Here is an 18,324-nt window from a genome sequence, read left to right as displayed (position 1 = left end):
TCGTTTCTGAAAGTATTTGTATGGAGTGTAGCCATGTATGGAAGTGAAACATGGACGATAAATAGTTTGGACAAGAAGAGAATAGAAGCTTTCGACATGTGGTGCTACAGAAGAATGCTGAAGAGTAGATGGGTAGATCACATAACTAATGAGGAGGTGTTGAAGAGGATTGGGAAGAAGAGAAGTTTGTGGCACAACTTGACAAGAAGAAGGGACCGGTTGGTAGGACATGTTCTGAGGCATCAAGGGATCACAAATTTAGCATTGGAGGGCAGCGTGGAAGGTAAAAATCGTAGAGGGAGACCAAGAGATGAATACACTAAGCAGATTCAGAAGGATGTAGGTTGCAGTAAGTACTGGGTGATGAAGAAGCTTGCACAGGATAGAGTAGCATGGAGAGTTGCATCAAACCAGTCTCAGGACTGAAGACAACAACAACAAACAAGTGAATTTTTACAGACTCGATGTATAAAACATCTCAAGACAATAAAACAAATGTGCTACAACTAAAAGAAATTTGCAAATAATTTTTCTTGCCCCACTAGGGTAAATTTTAGTGGTGTTTACCTGCCCCTCAAAGAGTTAAGGTACCCGACACACATTCGTGCTCCCGGGCGTGTTACAAGATGAACACACTAAGCAGATTCAGAACGATGTAGGTTGCAATAGTTAGTCGGAGATGAAGAGGTTCACACAGGATAGATTAGCTTGGAGAGCTGCGTCAAACCAGTCTTCGTACGGAAGACCACCACAACAACAACCGCACCACGTGTTCTCCTCTCCCAATGTTTTGCGATCACCAACACGGCTCACTGGAGACGTCGCTGGCCTCGTCGTTGGGGTACGGACACGGATTAGCCAGATGAGTAAACACTGGGGTGTCGCTGACAGCCCAGCTGGAGCGCTAACAGGTGGTGGCGGCCCCAGAGCGGGGCCGCGCGGCGGGCGCCTGCCCCGTGGTGGGGGGCGAGGCCGGCGCGGCCCGCGTGGCCGCCCGCCACGCGCAGTCAGTCTGCGGCCGGCTTTCACCTGCGGCCGAACTCTGGGAGCGTGGGGCGGCCGGCGTTTGCGACTCTGCACCACACCACACTCTGCACCATGACGTCGTCGCCGGACAGCGGCCTGTCGCTGGAGGAGCAGCTGGAGCGCAAGCTGTCGCTCGAGAGCCTCGACTGCCTGGACGTCCAGACGCTCATCTCCATGTGGTGAGCGACGGCTGCTCCCAGTGTCGTGTTTATGTGTGTGTCATACAGCGATCAGCTGCTTATGTAAGTGCGGCCGTGTTTACGCCTCGCTCTGAGCAGCTGAGTCGGCTGCCGCCAGATGTCTGGCTGCAGCCGGGAAGTGTCACGATGTTTCGTGGCTGTCTCGAAGATCCAAACCTCAGTCCTTAGTACAGTCGTCTCACCACCGGATTCTTCCCAAGCACGGTGTTCTGTTAAGGCAATTTTGGCGAAAGCGGATGCTTTCTTGGAATAAGCCACGGCTGACGTCGTTTTCCATCCTTGTGGTACTGACTTAACGCGTCGTCTGTAATGACCTCGACCGAGCGAGGTGACGCAGTGGTAAGGCACTGGATGATGGCGGTTCAAATCACCTTCCGGCCACATATTTAGGATTTCTGTGGTTTTCCTACATCGTTTTTGCTGAATGCCGTGGTGTTTCCTACGAAACGACGCGACCGATTTCCGTTTTCATCCTTCCCCACTGCGAGACTATGTTCCATCTGTAATGATATCTTCATGTTCCTTCCTTCCTTCCGCACGGATCAGTACATAGAACTGGAAGACAAATTAGTCAAAGTTGAAGATCCAGAATGATATGGACTGTGGATGAGGATCAGAGAACAGTCCCAAGTGGGAGATTTTCAAGTGTCGTGGATGAAATGAATGAGTACTCTAATGAGAAGCAGTTTTCTAGCCTGGACTTCGATTAGCATATAGCGTTTGAGTTGTCTCTGCAATCACTGACAAATGTTGCTGAGATTTAAGGCTTCCAGTAATGACCAAAGCTGCCCTGATTCACAAAAAGGTGTAGCTGGCAACGAGTCATCTATGACAAACAGCAAGACAAAAATGCTTAGGTCTGTTTACTTTATTTGTACGGCATGTTTACTCTTGGTAAACAAAAGTCTGCCGGCCGTTGTGGCCAAGCGGTTCTAGGCGCTTCAATCCGGAACCGCGCTGCTGCTACGGTCACAGGTTCGAGTCCTGCCTCGGGCATGGATGTGTGTGATGTCCTCAGGTTAGTTAGGTTTAAGTAGTTCTAAGTCTAGGAGACTGATAATCTCAGATGTTACGTCCCATAGTGCTTAGAGCCATTTGAACCATTTGTAAAAAAGTCTGTATTCAGCAAACAAAAATATTCTTCACCGGTTATTTTGTTGTCCTTTTCTCTCCGCCTCCGTACTTTGTTGCTGTTGCTGATACGTGTATTTTATCCGATCCTCAGCATAATTACCAACAAACATACGATATTCATATATGCATATATAGAAGTACGTTACTATTCCTAAGACCATTTTTGTTAAGTTCTCGCATTCAGGAGGACAACGGTTCAAACCCACGTTCCCCATCGTGATTCAGGTTTTTAGTGATTTCCCTAAAGTCGCTTAAGGCAAATAAATGCCGGAATGGTTCCTTCGAAAGGGCACGGCCACTTTCCTTCCCCAACCTTCCCTAATCCGAGTTTGTGCTCCGTCTCTAATGACGCCGTTGTCGACGGAACGTTAGACACTAATCCACTCCTCCTTTGTCAAGTTTAACCTTTAGTTATTTCATTTTCTATACAATTAGCCTATAATCCGACTCCGCGTAATCTTTGGTCTCTTCCCCAAATTTATTTTCAGACTAGCAAGTTCAAAGAGGTGAAGTGAGAGTTTCCCTCATATCTTACTTCACCCAGTGACCATCTCTCGTAACTTAATCGACAAATTGTGCTAGAATCGTGTTTTATATCCTACGTTCATTGGGAAGTAATTCTACAGTTCGTGTACTGAAAATCTGGTTGCCATACCGCCGGTACAGACGCTCATGTAACATCGAAATGGAGAGCTCGTTTAGATGTATACAACGGCACAGACTCTGAAGCAGGCCTGCTCCCATTTCATTTTACAAAATTATTGGCAGATGGCGCTCACCATTTTGATTCCAGAACGAGATGCATTGCTACAAAAGGCCGTAGATGTCTAATGCTCGAAACTTTGGTAAGAATAATAACATGTTTATGAAAGTGAAATGACGTGTCATTGCAATCCAATCACGAATTTTACATGTACAATTGTAATGGCTTAATTCAGCTTCTTTTGCTGAGTATGTTTCCTTTGCCTAAGCTAATTTGCAGTACTACCTTCTCATGTCTTATTCTGATACCTTTTTTTCTGTCTGATGGCGAAAGTTCCCTTAATATTTATCTGCTGATTCTACAGATTCAGCGCTGTCTTTCCCCTCCACTGTTCAATTTTGTAATGACTGTACAGTAAAACTGTCGATGAAGAGGTCAGAAGAGACAGAGGACAAACTTGAGAAGGGTGGGGGGGCAGATCGTCTGTGCCCTTTCCAAAGGAGTTATCAGAGAATTCGACCTTAGTTGTGTAAGGGAAATCACAGGAGACCAAAATCTAGAGGCTGTGTCGGGTATTTGAATCCCGTCCGCCCTTCATGTTACTCGAGCGCCTAAACCAAGCAGCCAGTGTAACACACTTAACAGTTCTACGGTACCGCGCGCTGCACTGTGCTCGGTTGTGTGCTTATTTGGTCGGTTTGCACGTTTGTTTCTATCTGAGCTTTATCGTCAGTCCTAGAGCTGCACCCAGCGCTTCAACAGTTTCTTAACCACTTGCAGTAAAAAGCAGGAGACGTTAAGTATTTCTAAAAACAGCCTCCGTTTATCGGTGCTACGCTCCGATGCCCCTGTGTAGCTTCGACAGTGTGCAGTCGTTATAATGGGGCCACGTGTACAAATTCTTCGTGGCCACGATAACACTATGTTCCGTTGGCAGTCAAAGAGTTGAGACAGTTACCCTTCAAACAGTTTGTTTCCTTGCGTCAGTCCTCTGTGGCCGTAGCGAAGGCTGCGCAGCTGGCGGTCAGCTTTGACCCACTAAGGACTGAGAGTTGCGTGTTCGCAGTAGTGTCGAGTTTTGCGCATTACGCTGTCACGGCAGCCGAAAGTTGTTTGGAACGCAGTATGAGAGCAGGCTGAGCGAAGATGAGAGCGCTCTTCCATAGACTGAACAACTCAATGTTATGGAGCACTGACATCAGTTGAAGAGTGCAAATGCTAAACAATCTGAGTGCCAGTTCTTGCATTTCCGAGGAGAAGTTTTACAGAAGCTCGAAAATTAGCGCGAGCTTCAACCCTACGTGCTTTTGATAATTTCCACAATGAAACTTTGTCTTAAAATCTGGCAGAATACCCAAAGAGATTCTGGTCGTATGTGAAGTACAGCAGCGGAAAGACATGATAAGTACGTTTACTGCGTGATAACAATGCTGATGTTACTGATGACAGTGCTGCCAAAGTAGAGTCACTGTGTACAGTTTTCCGAAATTCCTTCACCAAAGGAGACGAAGAAAATAATCCAGAATTCGAACCAACAACAACTGCCAACTCAAAAGTAGATATCCTCGGTGTGCAAAGGAGCTTAAATCACCTAATAAAGGCAAGGACACCGATCCTGATTGTATTCCAGTCAGGTTCCCCTCAGAGTATGCTGATGCAATAGCTCCAATTTTAGCAATCATATACAACCGATCGCTCGTAGAAAGATCCGTACCTAAAGACTGGAAAGTTGCACATGTCACACCAATACTCGAGACAGGAAGCAGGAGTAATCCACTAACGTCCATTTGCAGTAGGATTTTGGACCATGTACTACGTTCGAGCCTTATGAGTTATCTCGAAGAAAATGATTTATTCCCTCCCGCCGGAGGTTCGAGTCCTCCCTTGGGCATGGGCGTGTGTGTGTGTTGTTCTTAGCATAAGTAAGTTTAAACAGTGTGTAAGTCTAGGGACCGATGACCTCAGCAGTTCGGTCTCTTAGGAATTCACACACATTTTAACATTTTTTGAGTGATTTGTTGACAAACACCTAACACGGATTCAGAAAATATCGTTCTTGTGAAACACAACTAACTCTCTGTTCTCTCGTAATAATGAGTGTTATTGGTAGAGGATGTCAGATTGATTCCATATTTTTAGGTTTTCAGAAGGCTTTTGACACCGTACCTCACAAGAGACTTCTAACCAAATCACGTGATTATGCACTCTAGTCTCAGTTGAGCGACTGGATTTGTGATTTTCTGTCAGCTTGGTAGTAGCTGACGGGAAGTCATGGCGTAAAACAGAAGTGCCGGCCGCTGTGGCCGAGCGGTTCTAGGCGCGTCAGTCCGGAACCGCGCTGCTGCTACGGTCGCAGGTTCGAATCCTGCCTCGGGCATCGATGTGTGTGATGTCCTTAGGTTAGTTAAGGTTAAGTAGTTCTAAGTCCAGGGGACTGATGACCTCAGATGTTAAGTCCCATAGTGCTTAGAGCCATTTGAACTATCTTCTTTTTTTTTTTAAGTATTTGTGACCGGGAGAATAAGAACTCTGTAAAAAATTTGCACTCTTTATTGCCTACTAGCTAATAACTTTCGCTCTTGCGTGACGTAAAATTAAATATAGGAAACATAAAACCAGTAAAGACAAGCGAGAAGCAAGACAGTATACATTTCTTCAGTCCTTAGATCCCAGCATTTTTTTTCTCTCTAATCTTGCTACAGCTTTATATGCCGTGCTTTCGTTTTTGCGAAAGAATCTATTACCTCACAAAGTTCATCAAACGTTTTGCTGCGTGAAAAATCAATATGTCGTTGTCTGATACTGAAAAAGCGGTTAATGCGAATACTACCCAAGATTGGTGTGGTTTCTCGATTTGATTACGTCTATTTTGTCACTGTCTGCTAGAAAGAACGATATAGGCCTTTCTAATATTGCAGCAATTGTAACACACGCCAAATAAGCGAGACTCTTTTGGCACAAATATTTTTATCTACCTCACTCACATAAATAACACGACAGGATACAATTCACGAAGTAGCAATATCAAATGCCTATTAGGTCTACTACAAGCAAAAGTTTTATGCTCGGAAATAGTTTTACAGTTCATTCATATGCTCCAGTTTCCCAAGCATGAGATCGAAAAGTAGTAGAACGAAATTTTTGCATAAATTTGTAATCGTCAATTTCTTCCATATAATTTGTGTGATGGCCCCGTGTCTTCTCCATCCTCGTTCTTACACACACTCTTGTCATCACTAATTCTGTAACTATTCCTGCCATTGTCAGAACTTATTCTCCAGTTAACTTCACTAACCCTGCCCGAATCACTGGTTCAGTTAACCCGCGTTTATTCTCCGGCTAGGCTATATTACGTGTTCGCACAACGCGTTTACCGCGCTATTCCGAGAATAGAAAAATGGTTCAAATGGCTCTGAGCACTATGGGACTCAACTGCTGAGGTCATTAGTCCCCTAGAACTTAGAACTAGTTAAACCTAACTAACCTAAGGACATCACAAACATCCATGCCCGAGGCAGGATTCGAACCTGCGACCGTAGTGGCCTTGCGGTTCCAGACTGCAGCGCCTTTAACCGCACGGCCACTTCGGCCGGCGAGAATAGAACTTAACCAGCTGCTAACCGGGGACTGTACAAGTGGCCGTGAGCATGTACGGTTCTGTTAAAAATTTTCTGTCAAATTTTATTTTCTTGGATACAACTAGAAGATAATATGTAATTTTTCTTGCCTATTATTCCTGTTAATCGTTTATTTCCACTCTGGTTGTCTGAATATATGGATTTCGCCAATAATTGTAAGAACGCTTATCATTCGCTCAACCAGTCCATCACATAAACAAAAAGCGATTGGCATTCACCTGTTCTGGTTTATTCAGCTCACCTCGTATAGCCTCGTCCCCTTTTGTCTGCGGGAAAGTTTTTTTTTATTCCTAGATACAACGGAGATTCACCTGGCAGAGGCATCACGCACAGTATGCACGCATTGAAAAATCAACTTACGATTCGGTCAGAAATTAACTTAGAATGTGTTGAAAAACGTTCAAAAACCAACAGGGATATGTTTCAAAATTATAGAACAGCTGACCAACGTGCGCTGGGTGCTAGCCGCTTTCTGAAACAAGTTTTATTCGTTCAAGAATATGAATTTGGCGCCCCCTGGAATTGCCGCCAGTGGCAGGTACGTCGGTTTTCCCTCCCCTAGATCCTGGCCTGCGCTCTTGACGATCATCTGTAATAAGTTGACATCCAGAACCTGTTCTACAGGTGCGGGAATGTTACGCGCACAGCTGTTGAGAGCCGTGACACGCTACCGATACACCGGACCTAACATTTTCAGCAGTCAGTCGACGTCCACCCAACTTCCCACAGGCCCACAATGCGACACCTTTGAAATGGCGAAACCCGTGCAACAAGTGTGTGTACTCGTCGGTGGGGGATGGTTATCCCCTGGAACAAGTGTTGCAAACGCTCTTCACCTCTAAACTCAGCACATTACCGCCCACAGAATCAAAACAAGAGCACATAGACGGGCCTCCTGAGCGCCATCTGTTCGTTGATGACCGTGACAGATAAATCAGCAACACTACTGACCCCTCAGTGTGCACATATTATACCGCGGTGCCCCTGAACACAGTCCTTGAAGGGGTTGTATTTTTTTTCCCGACAGTGAACATACACTACTGGCCATTAAAATTGCTACACCACGAAGATTACGTGCTACAGACGCGAAATTTAACCGACAGGAAGAAGATGCTGGGATATGCAAATAATTAGCTTTTCAGAGCATTCACACCAGGTTGCCGCCGGTGGCGACACCTACAACGTGCTGACATGAGGAAAGTTTCCAACTGATTTCTCATACACAAACAGCAGTTGACCGGCGTTGCCTGGTGAAACGTTGTTGTGATGCCTCGTGTAAGGAGGAGAAATGCGTACCATCACGTTTCCGACTTTGATAAAGGTCGGATTGTAGCCTATCGCGATTGCGGTTTATCGTATCGCGACATTGCTGCTCGCGTTGGTCGAGATCCAATGACTGTTAGCGGAATATGGAATCGGTGGGTTCAGGAGGTAATATGGAACGCCGTGCTGGATCCCAACGGCTTCGTGTCACTACCAGTCGAGATGACAGGCATCTTATCCGCATGGCTGTAACGGATCGTACAATCATGTCTCGATCCCTGAGTCAACAGATGGGGACGTTTGCAAGACAACAACCATCTGCACGAACAGTTCGACGACGTTTGCAGCAGCATGTACTATCAGCTCGGAGACCATGGCGGCGGTTACCCTTGACGCTGCATCACAGACAGGAGCGCCTGCGATGGTGTACTCAACGACGAACCTGCGTGCACGAATGGCAGAACGTCATTTTTTCGGATAAATCCAGGTTCTGTTTACAGCATCATGATGATCGCATCCTTGTTTGGCGACATCGCGGTGAACGCACATTGGAAGGATGTATTCGTCATCGCCATACTGGCGTATCAACTGGTGTGGTGGTATGAGGTGCCATTGGTTACACGTCTCGGTCACCTCTTGTTCGCATTGACGGCACTTTGAACAGTGGACGTTACATTTCAGATGTGTTACGACCCGTGGCTCTACCCTTCATTCGATCCCTGCGAAACTCTACATTTCAGCAGGATAATGCACGAGGGCATGTTGCAGGTCCTGTACAGGCCTTTCTGGATACAGAAAATGTTCGACTGCTGCCCTGGCCAGCACATTCTCCAGATCTCTGACCAATTGAAAACGTCTGGTCAATGGTGGCCGTGCAACTGGCTGGTCACAATACGCCAGTCACTACTCTTGATGAACTGTGGTATCGTGTAGAAGCTGCATCCAAGTTCTGTTTAAGTCAATGCCCATGCGTATCAAGGCGGTTATTAAGGGCAGAAGTGGTTGTTCTGGGTACTGATTTCTCAGGATCTATGCTCCCAAGTCGCGTGAAAATGTAATCACATATCAGTTCTAGTATAATGTATTTGTCCAATGAATACCCATTGATCATCTGCATTTCTTCTTGATGTAGCAATTTTAATGGCCAGTAGTGTAACATAAATATCTCCTTCCACTTGAAAATTTAAGTTAAAGGACATGAAAGAGAAAGGATTTACCTGGGTATTGTTTCTTTGGCAGCTTTAATCTTTACATTCCTTCAGACGTCAGTTCAGCGTAAATGCTGATTTTTACAGACCAGTGACCTTCCAACATCTACACCTACATCAGCATCTATATTCTAGAAGGGACCTTACTGTGTGTGGCGGAAGGTACTTTTGTGTACCGCTGTTGCTTAGGACCTTTTCCTGTCTGAAAGCACAGATACAGGTTTGCATTTTGAAATTATTTTTACTGCTGGGGTGGCTGTCTCGTTACTGTCCAATTTACACCTAGTCGGTTGCTGTATAGTCTGCAGGTCACGGGCTTGTTCGTCATGTAGCCACGGCTTCGGCTTTAGGTAGCCCAGCTGAGTCACAATAATAAGTGGACCTCGTGGTTAATGCGACCAACCTCCTTTGGGCGTTTCTCTGCTGTACTCGTATTTATGAGAAGTTCTTCCTTTACGTACGTAAGTTGGGAACAGTATCAGTACGACTGGAAGGTCAACTCGGTAGGAGTGGAACTATATGATTTGGACCCCTCCCGTGTAGAGCCGTGGTAATGGCCGCGTCTGATAGCGGCAGTGCCTTCCGCTGCGACGATACGCGCAGGCGCAGGCGCAGCCGCCCCTCACCCACAATCCCGCAACAACCTTGGCGTTCACGAGCTGGCGTAGCGGAATGGAGTGGGCTTCCTGCCATCTCGTTACACGAGAGCCACAGTGTTTCTTTTTTTTTTAGAAAAAAAGAAAAAAAATATGTTTTGTTAAAAATCATTTTATTATTTCTGAAAATGTTCACGTTTAAATTTAATACACTTTTATAAGGGTTCGAAGCAGTTTTGGGAAATATTTTTCCTCTACGAAGATAGTACTTCAAAAACTTGATTTTTTTATTTTATTTTATTTATGTCTTTTATTTACACATCGAGTTCCGTAGGACCAAATTGAGGAGCAAATCTCCAAGGTCATGGAACGTATCAGTACATGAAATTACAACATAAAAGTAATAACAGATAAAAATAAAATGTTTATGAACCCGAAAAAAGTCAATCCATAAGTTTAAGTAAAAGCATTCAATAATACAACAAGAATCAGCTTAATTTTTCAAGGAACTCCTCGGCAGGAGTGACCCATGAGGAAACTCTTCAGTTTCGATTTGAAAGCGCGTGGGTTACTGTTTTTTTTTTTTTTTTTTTAATTCTGGTGGTAGCTTATTGAAAATGGATGCAGCAGTATACTGCACACCTTTCCTGCACAAGAGTTAAGGAAGTCCGATCCAAATGCAGGTTTGATTTCTGCCGAGTATTAACTGAGTGAAAGCTGCTTATTCTTGGGAATAAGCTAACATTGTTAACAAGAAATGACAGTAAGGAATATATATATATATATATATATATATATATATTGAGAGGCCAATGTCAAAATACCCAGATGCGTCAACGTGGGTCGACAAGAGGTTCGTGGACTTAAACCACTTATTACCCGAATTGCCCGTTTCTGAGCCAAAAATATCCTTTTAGAATGGGAAGAGTTGCCGCAGAATATAATACCATACGACAGAAGCGAATGGAAATAACAAAAGTAGACTAATTTTCGTGTCGAACGATGACTCACTTCAGATACCGTTCGAATAGTAAAAATGGCAGCATTAAGTCTTTGAACAAAATCCTGAACGTGGGCTGAGCACCTAGAAATTTGAACTAATCATATGCCCATTATGTGAAATTAAAACGTCAGGTTTTGTTGAATTGTGTGTTAGAAACTGTGAAAACTGAGTCTTACTGTGATTCAGCTTTAGTTTATTTTCTGCATGCCATGAACTTAGGTCATGAACTGCACTACTTGAAACAGAGCCAAAGTTGCACACAACATCCTTTACTACCAAACTAGTGTCATCAGCAAACAGAAATATTTTAGAGTTACCCGTAATACTACAGGGCATATCATGTATATAAATAAGGAACAGGAGTGACCCAACACTAATCCCTGGGGCAACTCCCACTTGACCGTACCTCACCCAGACCCTACATCAGCCATTCTCAACATTGCGAATAATGACATTTTGCTGTCTGTTGCTAAAGTAAGAGGTGAACCAGTTGTCAGCTGCTCCACGTATTCGGTAATGGTCCACGTTCTGGAGCAATATTTTATGATTAACACAATCAAACGCCTTAGTTAAATAAAAAAATACGCCTACCGTTCGAAACCTTTGGTTTAACCCATCCAGTACCTCACAGAGAAAAGAGAATATAGCATTTTCAGTTTTAAAAAGCGACTTCTAAAGTCGAACTGTACATTTGATAGCAAATTGTGTGATATAAAATGATCAATTATCCTTACATACACAGCCTTTTCAATAACTTTAGCCAACACTGATGGCATAGAAATAGGTCTAAAATTGTCTACATTATCCCTTTCTCCCTTTTTATAAAGCGGCATTTACTACTGAGCACTTTAATCGTTCAGGAAACTGACCATTCCTGAAGGAAAAATTACAAATATGTCTAAATACAGGCCTAACATGTGCAGCACAGCACTTTAATATTCTGCTAGGCACTCCACCATAATCATGAGAGTCCTTAGTCTTCTGTGATTTAATTATTGATTCAATCTCCCCCTTGTCTGTACCACAGTATTTCAGACATCAATCTCGGAAAGGCTTTTGCCAAGACAGTTATACGATTCCCTGTAGAAGAGGAGGGATTCAACAACTTTTGTGCGTTACGAAAATTAGTTGGCCGCGCGTTTTTTGTTTCGAATGAGAGAAGAAAAAGAAATTGTTGGTTGATAACTCAATTGATTTGAGGTAATGCGGCATCAGTTCTATGCTTTTGTACATCAAATAATCAATTATTTTACAACTGGCAATGTCATACTGAAGAATGGTGCTATGTTTTGATACTTTTCCCGATATCAGCGATTTCTGGCAAACAGATTGATGTATATAATTCTGCGTTATCTCCTCTTACGCTATAAAGCATTGGTCTTGACACATGCGATATAACCAAAGATAGGAGAGATCATTCTGCTGGAAATGCTTCCCAAACAACAACTTTTCTTGGTTTCGATTCACCATGGTATATCCGCTGATTGTTGATTGGTTTTCGGCTCGCACGTTTGCATCCAAGTTTCGTCTTCTTTTCCAATTTTGTATTGAGATTTTGCGTTTTCTCGGCGGAATTTTTTGAGCATTTTCTTACACCGATTACACGAGCCTGTTTTTGAGCATCGTGTACTTAGTGCGGTATGCATCGGGGGCATTCACAGCTAAGTGTTGACATAAATCCAGCGTACTACAGTCTCTAATCTGCCTTACTCATGGTAAGTCACAGGCTGGTCATCTGAAATCATGTTGCTCGCAAATCCAAAGTTTTTTGGGAAGGAAGAACGGTTTAATTGACCTTAACGAAATTCATCATTGACGGAAGCGCGACAACGGTGAAAAATCTGGAAACCAATATTGTAAACAGTGTTCTCTGTAGCGACTGATTACCAAAAGCTAAATGAAGGTATTCCAGACATTGTTATTGATTTAGCTCTTCAAGAAAATCGCATGGAATCATTCAATCTTTATGTAAACGGTCATCATAAACAAACTTCTCTTCCGGTTTCTGAGCTGCTATTGCTTTAACACAAACAAACGAGAAATTTTATAACTGTAGTAATGCCCCTTCTCAAAAGCGCCTCTGGTTGTCATTTGTGAAATCTTTAGAACTCTCTCGCGATTTATGTTCTTGATGGTTCAATGTTTTCCTAGAAGAGTTACCTGTACGTTGGCAAACACCAAAATTTTTCGTGGCACTGAAATCTTTAGAGACGAATAAAGTTTGATAAATTTTGTATAAAAATAACTCCTTACATACCCACCACCTTCAACGAATATTCACCACACGGTGGCTTGTACGATGTGCGTTTAAAACATAGCAAACCTAAGAGATGGGGACGATCTTCGCTTGTCTTTTGTCACCCTTTGCAGCGGCTAGCGGTGACCGCGCCTCACATTGCCGTCCAGGTCACCTCAACTATATCTTCAAGGATATTACTCCTGACGCTACAAAACGACAATTTATTCACACGCTCGTTTCAATAAAACCTTCTTGGTTTACATGCCGCATCACTTCGAATAAGACACTTGACCTTTCGATAGCTGACTTCGCCGTCGTCATCAGGAGTTAAAATCACTAACTGCATGGCCTAGAACGGTGTTCTGATTATAAAAATGCAGTGGCAGAGTCTGGAACATTCCAGAGATGACCGGAGCGGTGCATGTGCGGAAGGCAAGTTGGTTACAACAAGGGATAAACTACAAAAGCTTTCAGGCGCCACTGTCGAAAGAGGCCTCGTGAATCGGCGGAAGCGGCAATCTGGTTGCATTCCTTTCGTACTGTGGAGCAACTACTAGCAAGATAGCACTCGGGCAAGTGTTCTGGCCCGCCTCCAAGGTGAGAGATATGGTCGCCCCGTTAAAGACAACATAGGTCTCGGAGTTCCTGGCATGTACGGTGTCTGCTGTGAATGTGGCAGCATTTACAAAGGCCAGACCATTCATACTGTTTCTGAGCGTTGTGCAGAGCATTGACAACGTATTGAAAAAAGGGAACTTGAGAAGTCGGCCATGTCTCAACATTGCCTAGAAAACGGACATGAAATGCAATGTGAATAGACGAGAGTTTCGGGATTGTGTTGTAAAAGATGTGGCCTGAACAGCAACAATTTTAACAGAGACTTGGGAACCTCCCAATCCCACCCCCCTCAGATTTAGTAGGGCCCAGTGGATAGCCCGTCAAAAACTGAACACAGATGAAGCATGAAAACAGGAAGAAAGTGTACTGAACTGCGAAAAAGAAAGCAAAATAGAAACAGAGAATGGTTCATACTTAAGCAGAGCAACATTGTGCAAAGAAGACAAGTGACGGCGTCGTGGGTAAGTGGTCACGGTGTTGGAGTGCTATGCTGGAGACCTGTGTTGAAAACTCTCTCGTGCCTGTTTTTTATTCTATTTTTTTCGCTGTATTCAAATTTGTGTCTGTGTCGTGGTGTAACGTCTGTTCGAAACAGCGAGCTGTAAAGAAGGGACCTACCATGATAGTTAATTCTGCACAACTACTCCTTTAGCGGCCGAAAGCAAGTGGTTTTCGAATGGGAACCGCAAAATTTTGATGACAAGTCAATTCAACCGAATCATCCACCGAAAAACACGTTGGTGTGTTATAAACAGCATTAGGACCTGTCATATGACACGTACTGTCACTAATTTGTGCTCCTGGTGAGTGAGTGAATGAGATAAGCCTCCTTGCTAGATTTCGGTGTTCGTATTAATGTAAATGTGATCACTCCCAAGGAAATGAGAACAACGTAATTGTTTGTAAAATAAGCAGCAACAAATGAAAGCAACAGTTTCACAATGACACAGTTTCTCTGTGCTCTGTCAAAACACATCTTTTTAACGTTTTTGAAGTTGCTTTCCGTTTTGGAAGTTTTGACTCTCTCTTGTAACGTAGTTCACATCCATTTATCTGTTGTTTTCATTTTTGTGGACGTCTATGTGGTATCACGCCTGCTGTCACTATTCATCACCTTTACTGGCAACGGTAACGTATTCTTACCACATGACTCATATTCTATAACTACTGTATAGTATAACAACTGCCAAGACTAGAGAAAGAGAACAAACATTTCAGTGACGGTAGGGACAATTCATAAAGTCGTGGAAGAAAAAAACATAAATGACACGAGAGAGTTTAGAATCTGGCTTGCCCGCTTCGCAGTCCAACGCCGCGACCACTCGACCACGACGCCATGGCTGTTACACTCTATTCAGTGTTGCACATCTTAAGCTTGAGCCGTTCACTGTTTCTGTTTTACTTTTTTTCTCATAGTTCAGTACACCTTCTTCGTGTTCACATGCTCAATCTGTGTGCAATTTCTGACGGGCTATCCACTGGGCCCCTTTACCACTAAATCTGAGGGGAGTGTGATAGGGAGGTTCCCTTGTTAGTAGGTCGTGGGGCGGGCTTTGGACACCGAGCGAAAGCAAAAAGGGAAGCTTAACGTTTGCAGAGAGGTGGTAGCGGAAGTTTAAAACGAGGCGCCGGTCCCTGGCGCCATCTGACGTCACTCGGGTCCGCGGCTAGAGTGAGCTGCTAGGGGCTGTCTAGCCTGCCTTCTGCGCATGTCTCGTTGCGGCCCCTCTCTGTAAAGTTAGAGACGCTGCAATTGGATGTACACTACTGGCCATTAAAATTGCTACACCAAGAAGAAATGCAGATGATAAGCGGGTATTCACTGGACAAGTATATTATACTAGAACTGACATGTGATTACATTTTCACGCAATTTGGGTGCATAGATCCTGAGAAATCAGTACCCAGAACAACCACGTCTGGACGTAATAACGGCTTTGATACGCCTGGGCATTGAGTCAAACAGAGCTTGGATGGCCTGTACAGTTACAGATGCCCATGCAGCTTAAACACGATACCACAGTTCATCAAGAGTAGTGACTGGCGTATTGTGACGAGCCAGTTGCTCGGCCACCATTGACCAGACGTTATGAGTTGGTGAGAGATCTGGAGAATGTGCTGGCCAGGGCAGCAGTCTAACATTTTCTGTATCCAGAAAGGCCCGTACAGGACCAGCAACATGCGGTCGTGCATTATACTGCTGAAATGTAGGGTTTCGCAGGGATCGAATGAAGGGTAGAGCCACGGGTCTTAATACATCTGAAAAGTAACGTCCACTGTTCAAAGTGCCGTCAATGCGAACAAGAGGTGACCGAGACGTGTAACCAATGACACCCCATACCATCACGCCGGATGATACGCCAGTATGGCGATGACGAATACACGTTTCCAATGTGCGTTCACCGCGATGTCGCCAAACACGGATGCGACCATCATGATGCTGTAAACAGAACCTGGATTCACCGAAAAAATGACGTTTTGACATTCGTGCACCCAGGTTCCTCGTTGAGTACACCATCGCAGGCGCTCCTGTCTGTGATGCAGCGTCAAGGGTAACCGTAGCCATGGTCTCCGAGCTGATAGTACATGCTGCTGCAAACGTCGTCGAACTGTTCGTGCAAATGGTTGTTGTCTTGCAAACGTCCTCATCTGTTGACTCAGGGATCGAGACGTGGCTGCACGATCCGTTAGAGCCATGCGGATAAGATGCATGACATCTCGACTGCTAGTGATACGAGGCCGTTGGGATCCAGCACGGCGTTCCGTATTACCCTCCTGTACCCACCGATTCCATATTCTGCTAACAGTTATTGGATCTCGACCAAAGCGACCAGCAATGTCGCGATACGATAAACCGCAATTGCGATAGGCTACAATCTGACATTTATCAAAGTCGGAAACGTGATGGTACGCATTTCTCCTCCTTACATGAGGCATCACAACAACGTTTCACCATGCAACGCCGGTCCACTGCTGTTTGTATATGAGAAATCGGTTGGAAACTTTCCTCATGTCAGCACGTTGTGGGTGTCGTCACCGGCGCCAACCTTGTGTGAATTCTCTGAAAAGCTAATCATCTGCATATACCAGCATCTTCTTCCTGTCGGTTAAATTTCGCGTCTGTAGCACGTCAGCTTCGTGGTGTAGCAATTTTAATGGCCAGTAGTGTACATAAACAGAACGCCGCGCGAGGCCCCGCGGTCTCAGATTTTTGCGCCTGACGACAATGACTGAGAGAGCTATCGAAAGTTCGAGTGTTTTATTCGAAGTGACGTGGCTTGTAAATCGAGAAGATTATTCTGAAGCTTGCCACCGCGAAAGTCTCCGAGGACTCACATGCTCGTTTGTTATTTAGATTTTCAAAATAGTTCGGCCTACATGTCTACATTTATACTCTGCAATCGTCTTTGTGTGTGAAGTGGAGGGTATTTTGTGTGCCACTTCCACTCCTTCCCCCTCGCCACCTACTCCAGTTCCAGTCGCAAATGTTGCGCAAGAAGTATGGTCGTTGGTAAGCTCCGTATGAGACCGAATCTCTCTCAATTTTACTTTTGTCACCTTTCCGTTAGATATACGTAGGGGAAAGCAGGAAACTGGGTGACTCTTCTAGGAAAGCACAAACTCGATTATGCACACCACATCTGTTGTAGCATTTGCCGCTGCTGTTGGATGAGCATATCCCTGACACTTCTACGAAACAAACCCAGCGCTTACAGCCCACTGATTATTAATAATACAGTACAGTAAAATAAACTGATTAGAAACTGTTACCAACATAACACAATATTTTATATGTTTCACTGCAAACTTTATAAAAAAAAGAGTTTGCAAGTTGATAAAAAACTTGTATAAAAGTCCATGTATCCTGTAGTTCGTTTCCGATATAACGACGCTATTGGACTTAGTAGAGTTCACGTTTATGAGATGTTACAACAGCGTATTTGAGGAGTTTCGCTGTTTTTTCAAAGGAAAAATATGGTTTACGTTATTTGAAATGTCTTCGGCAGTGCCCAGTACAATCAAGTACAAAATTCAGAAGCATGAAATAGTAGTTTATACATAGGATATGACAATACTGAAATTTTAAAATCAGTATCTCTACGATTTGCTATTACAAATATAAAGATATTCGACGTTGTCTCATTTCAAGCTAACGTTTTTCATAAACTAACCAAATTAAAAAGCCAAGCAGGTAGTAAGTGCAAACTATCATTTAACAACCGCTTTATTATGTCTAATGAACTTTTAATGTAGTAATCACAATACCAGGAAGGTATTAAGTATAAGAAGTGTTTCTGTTTGCTGGTAGCAATCTGTCTTGCTTTTACTCCAATATTGAAGGCAATTACTTCCGAATTAAGAAACCGTGGGGCATGAGGTATGTGCTGTTGGACAGTGCAGTACCAAGTCCCGTTGAATGTCCTCATTAAACAACGCCGAACATACTCTTTTTGCCTTAAGTGCAAGTCGTCGATAGTAATCTTAGCGCATGACTTATATCGTCGTGTGTACCAAGTCCTGTTGAAATTAATATCCTCGTTACATAACGACGACCACACTTAACTGCAAGTCGTTGATAGCAATATCAGTGCATAAGGTATATCGTCGTGTGCGAGATATTACACGTTTTCAGGAAAGCAGATCAACACGTTATGCCGATGTGGATCGGTATCTAGTGGAAACACATCGCTTTAGA

General features: G+C 44.0%; 1 protein-coding gene across 1 annotated transcript in view; it reads left to right on the top strand.

Annotated features, from left to right (window-relative positions):
* The first annotated feature begins 1,023 nt into the window (after window positions 1-1,023).
* Window positions 1,024-18,324, top strand: part of LOC126236018 (NAD kinase-like) — a 546,376-nt gene continuing 529,075 nt past the window's right edge. The window contains exon 1 of the mRNA XM_049945036.1: window positions 1,024-1,205. Coding sequence (XP_049800993.1) covers window positions 1,099-1,205 — 107 coding nt within the window. The 5' untranslated portion in view covers window positions 1,024-1,098. The remainder of the gene's footprint in view (window positions 1,206-18,324) is intronic.

Source organism: Schistocerca nitens, chromosome 2, assembly GCF_023898315.1.
Source record: "Schistocerca nitens isolate TAMUIC-IGC-003100 chromosome 2, iqSchNite1.1, whole genome shotgun sequence".
NCBI lineage: Eukaryota > Metazoa > Arthropoda > Insecta > Orthoptera > Acrididae > Schistocerca > Schistocerca nitens.
The sequence above is the reverse complement of the archived record's forward strand: the minus strand, read 5'-3'. Positions and strand labels throughout refer to the sequence as shown.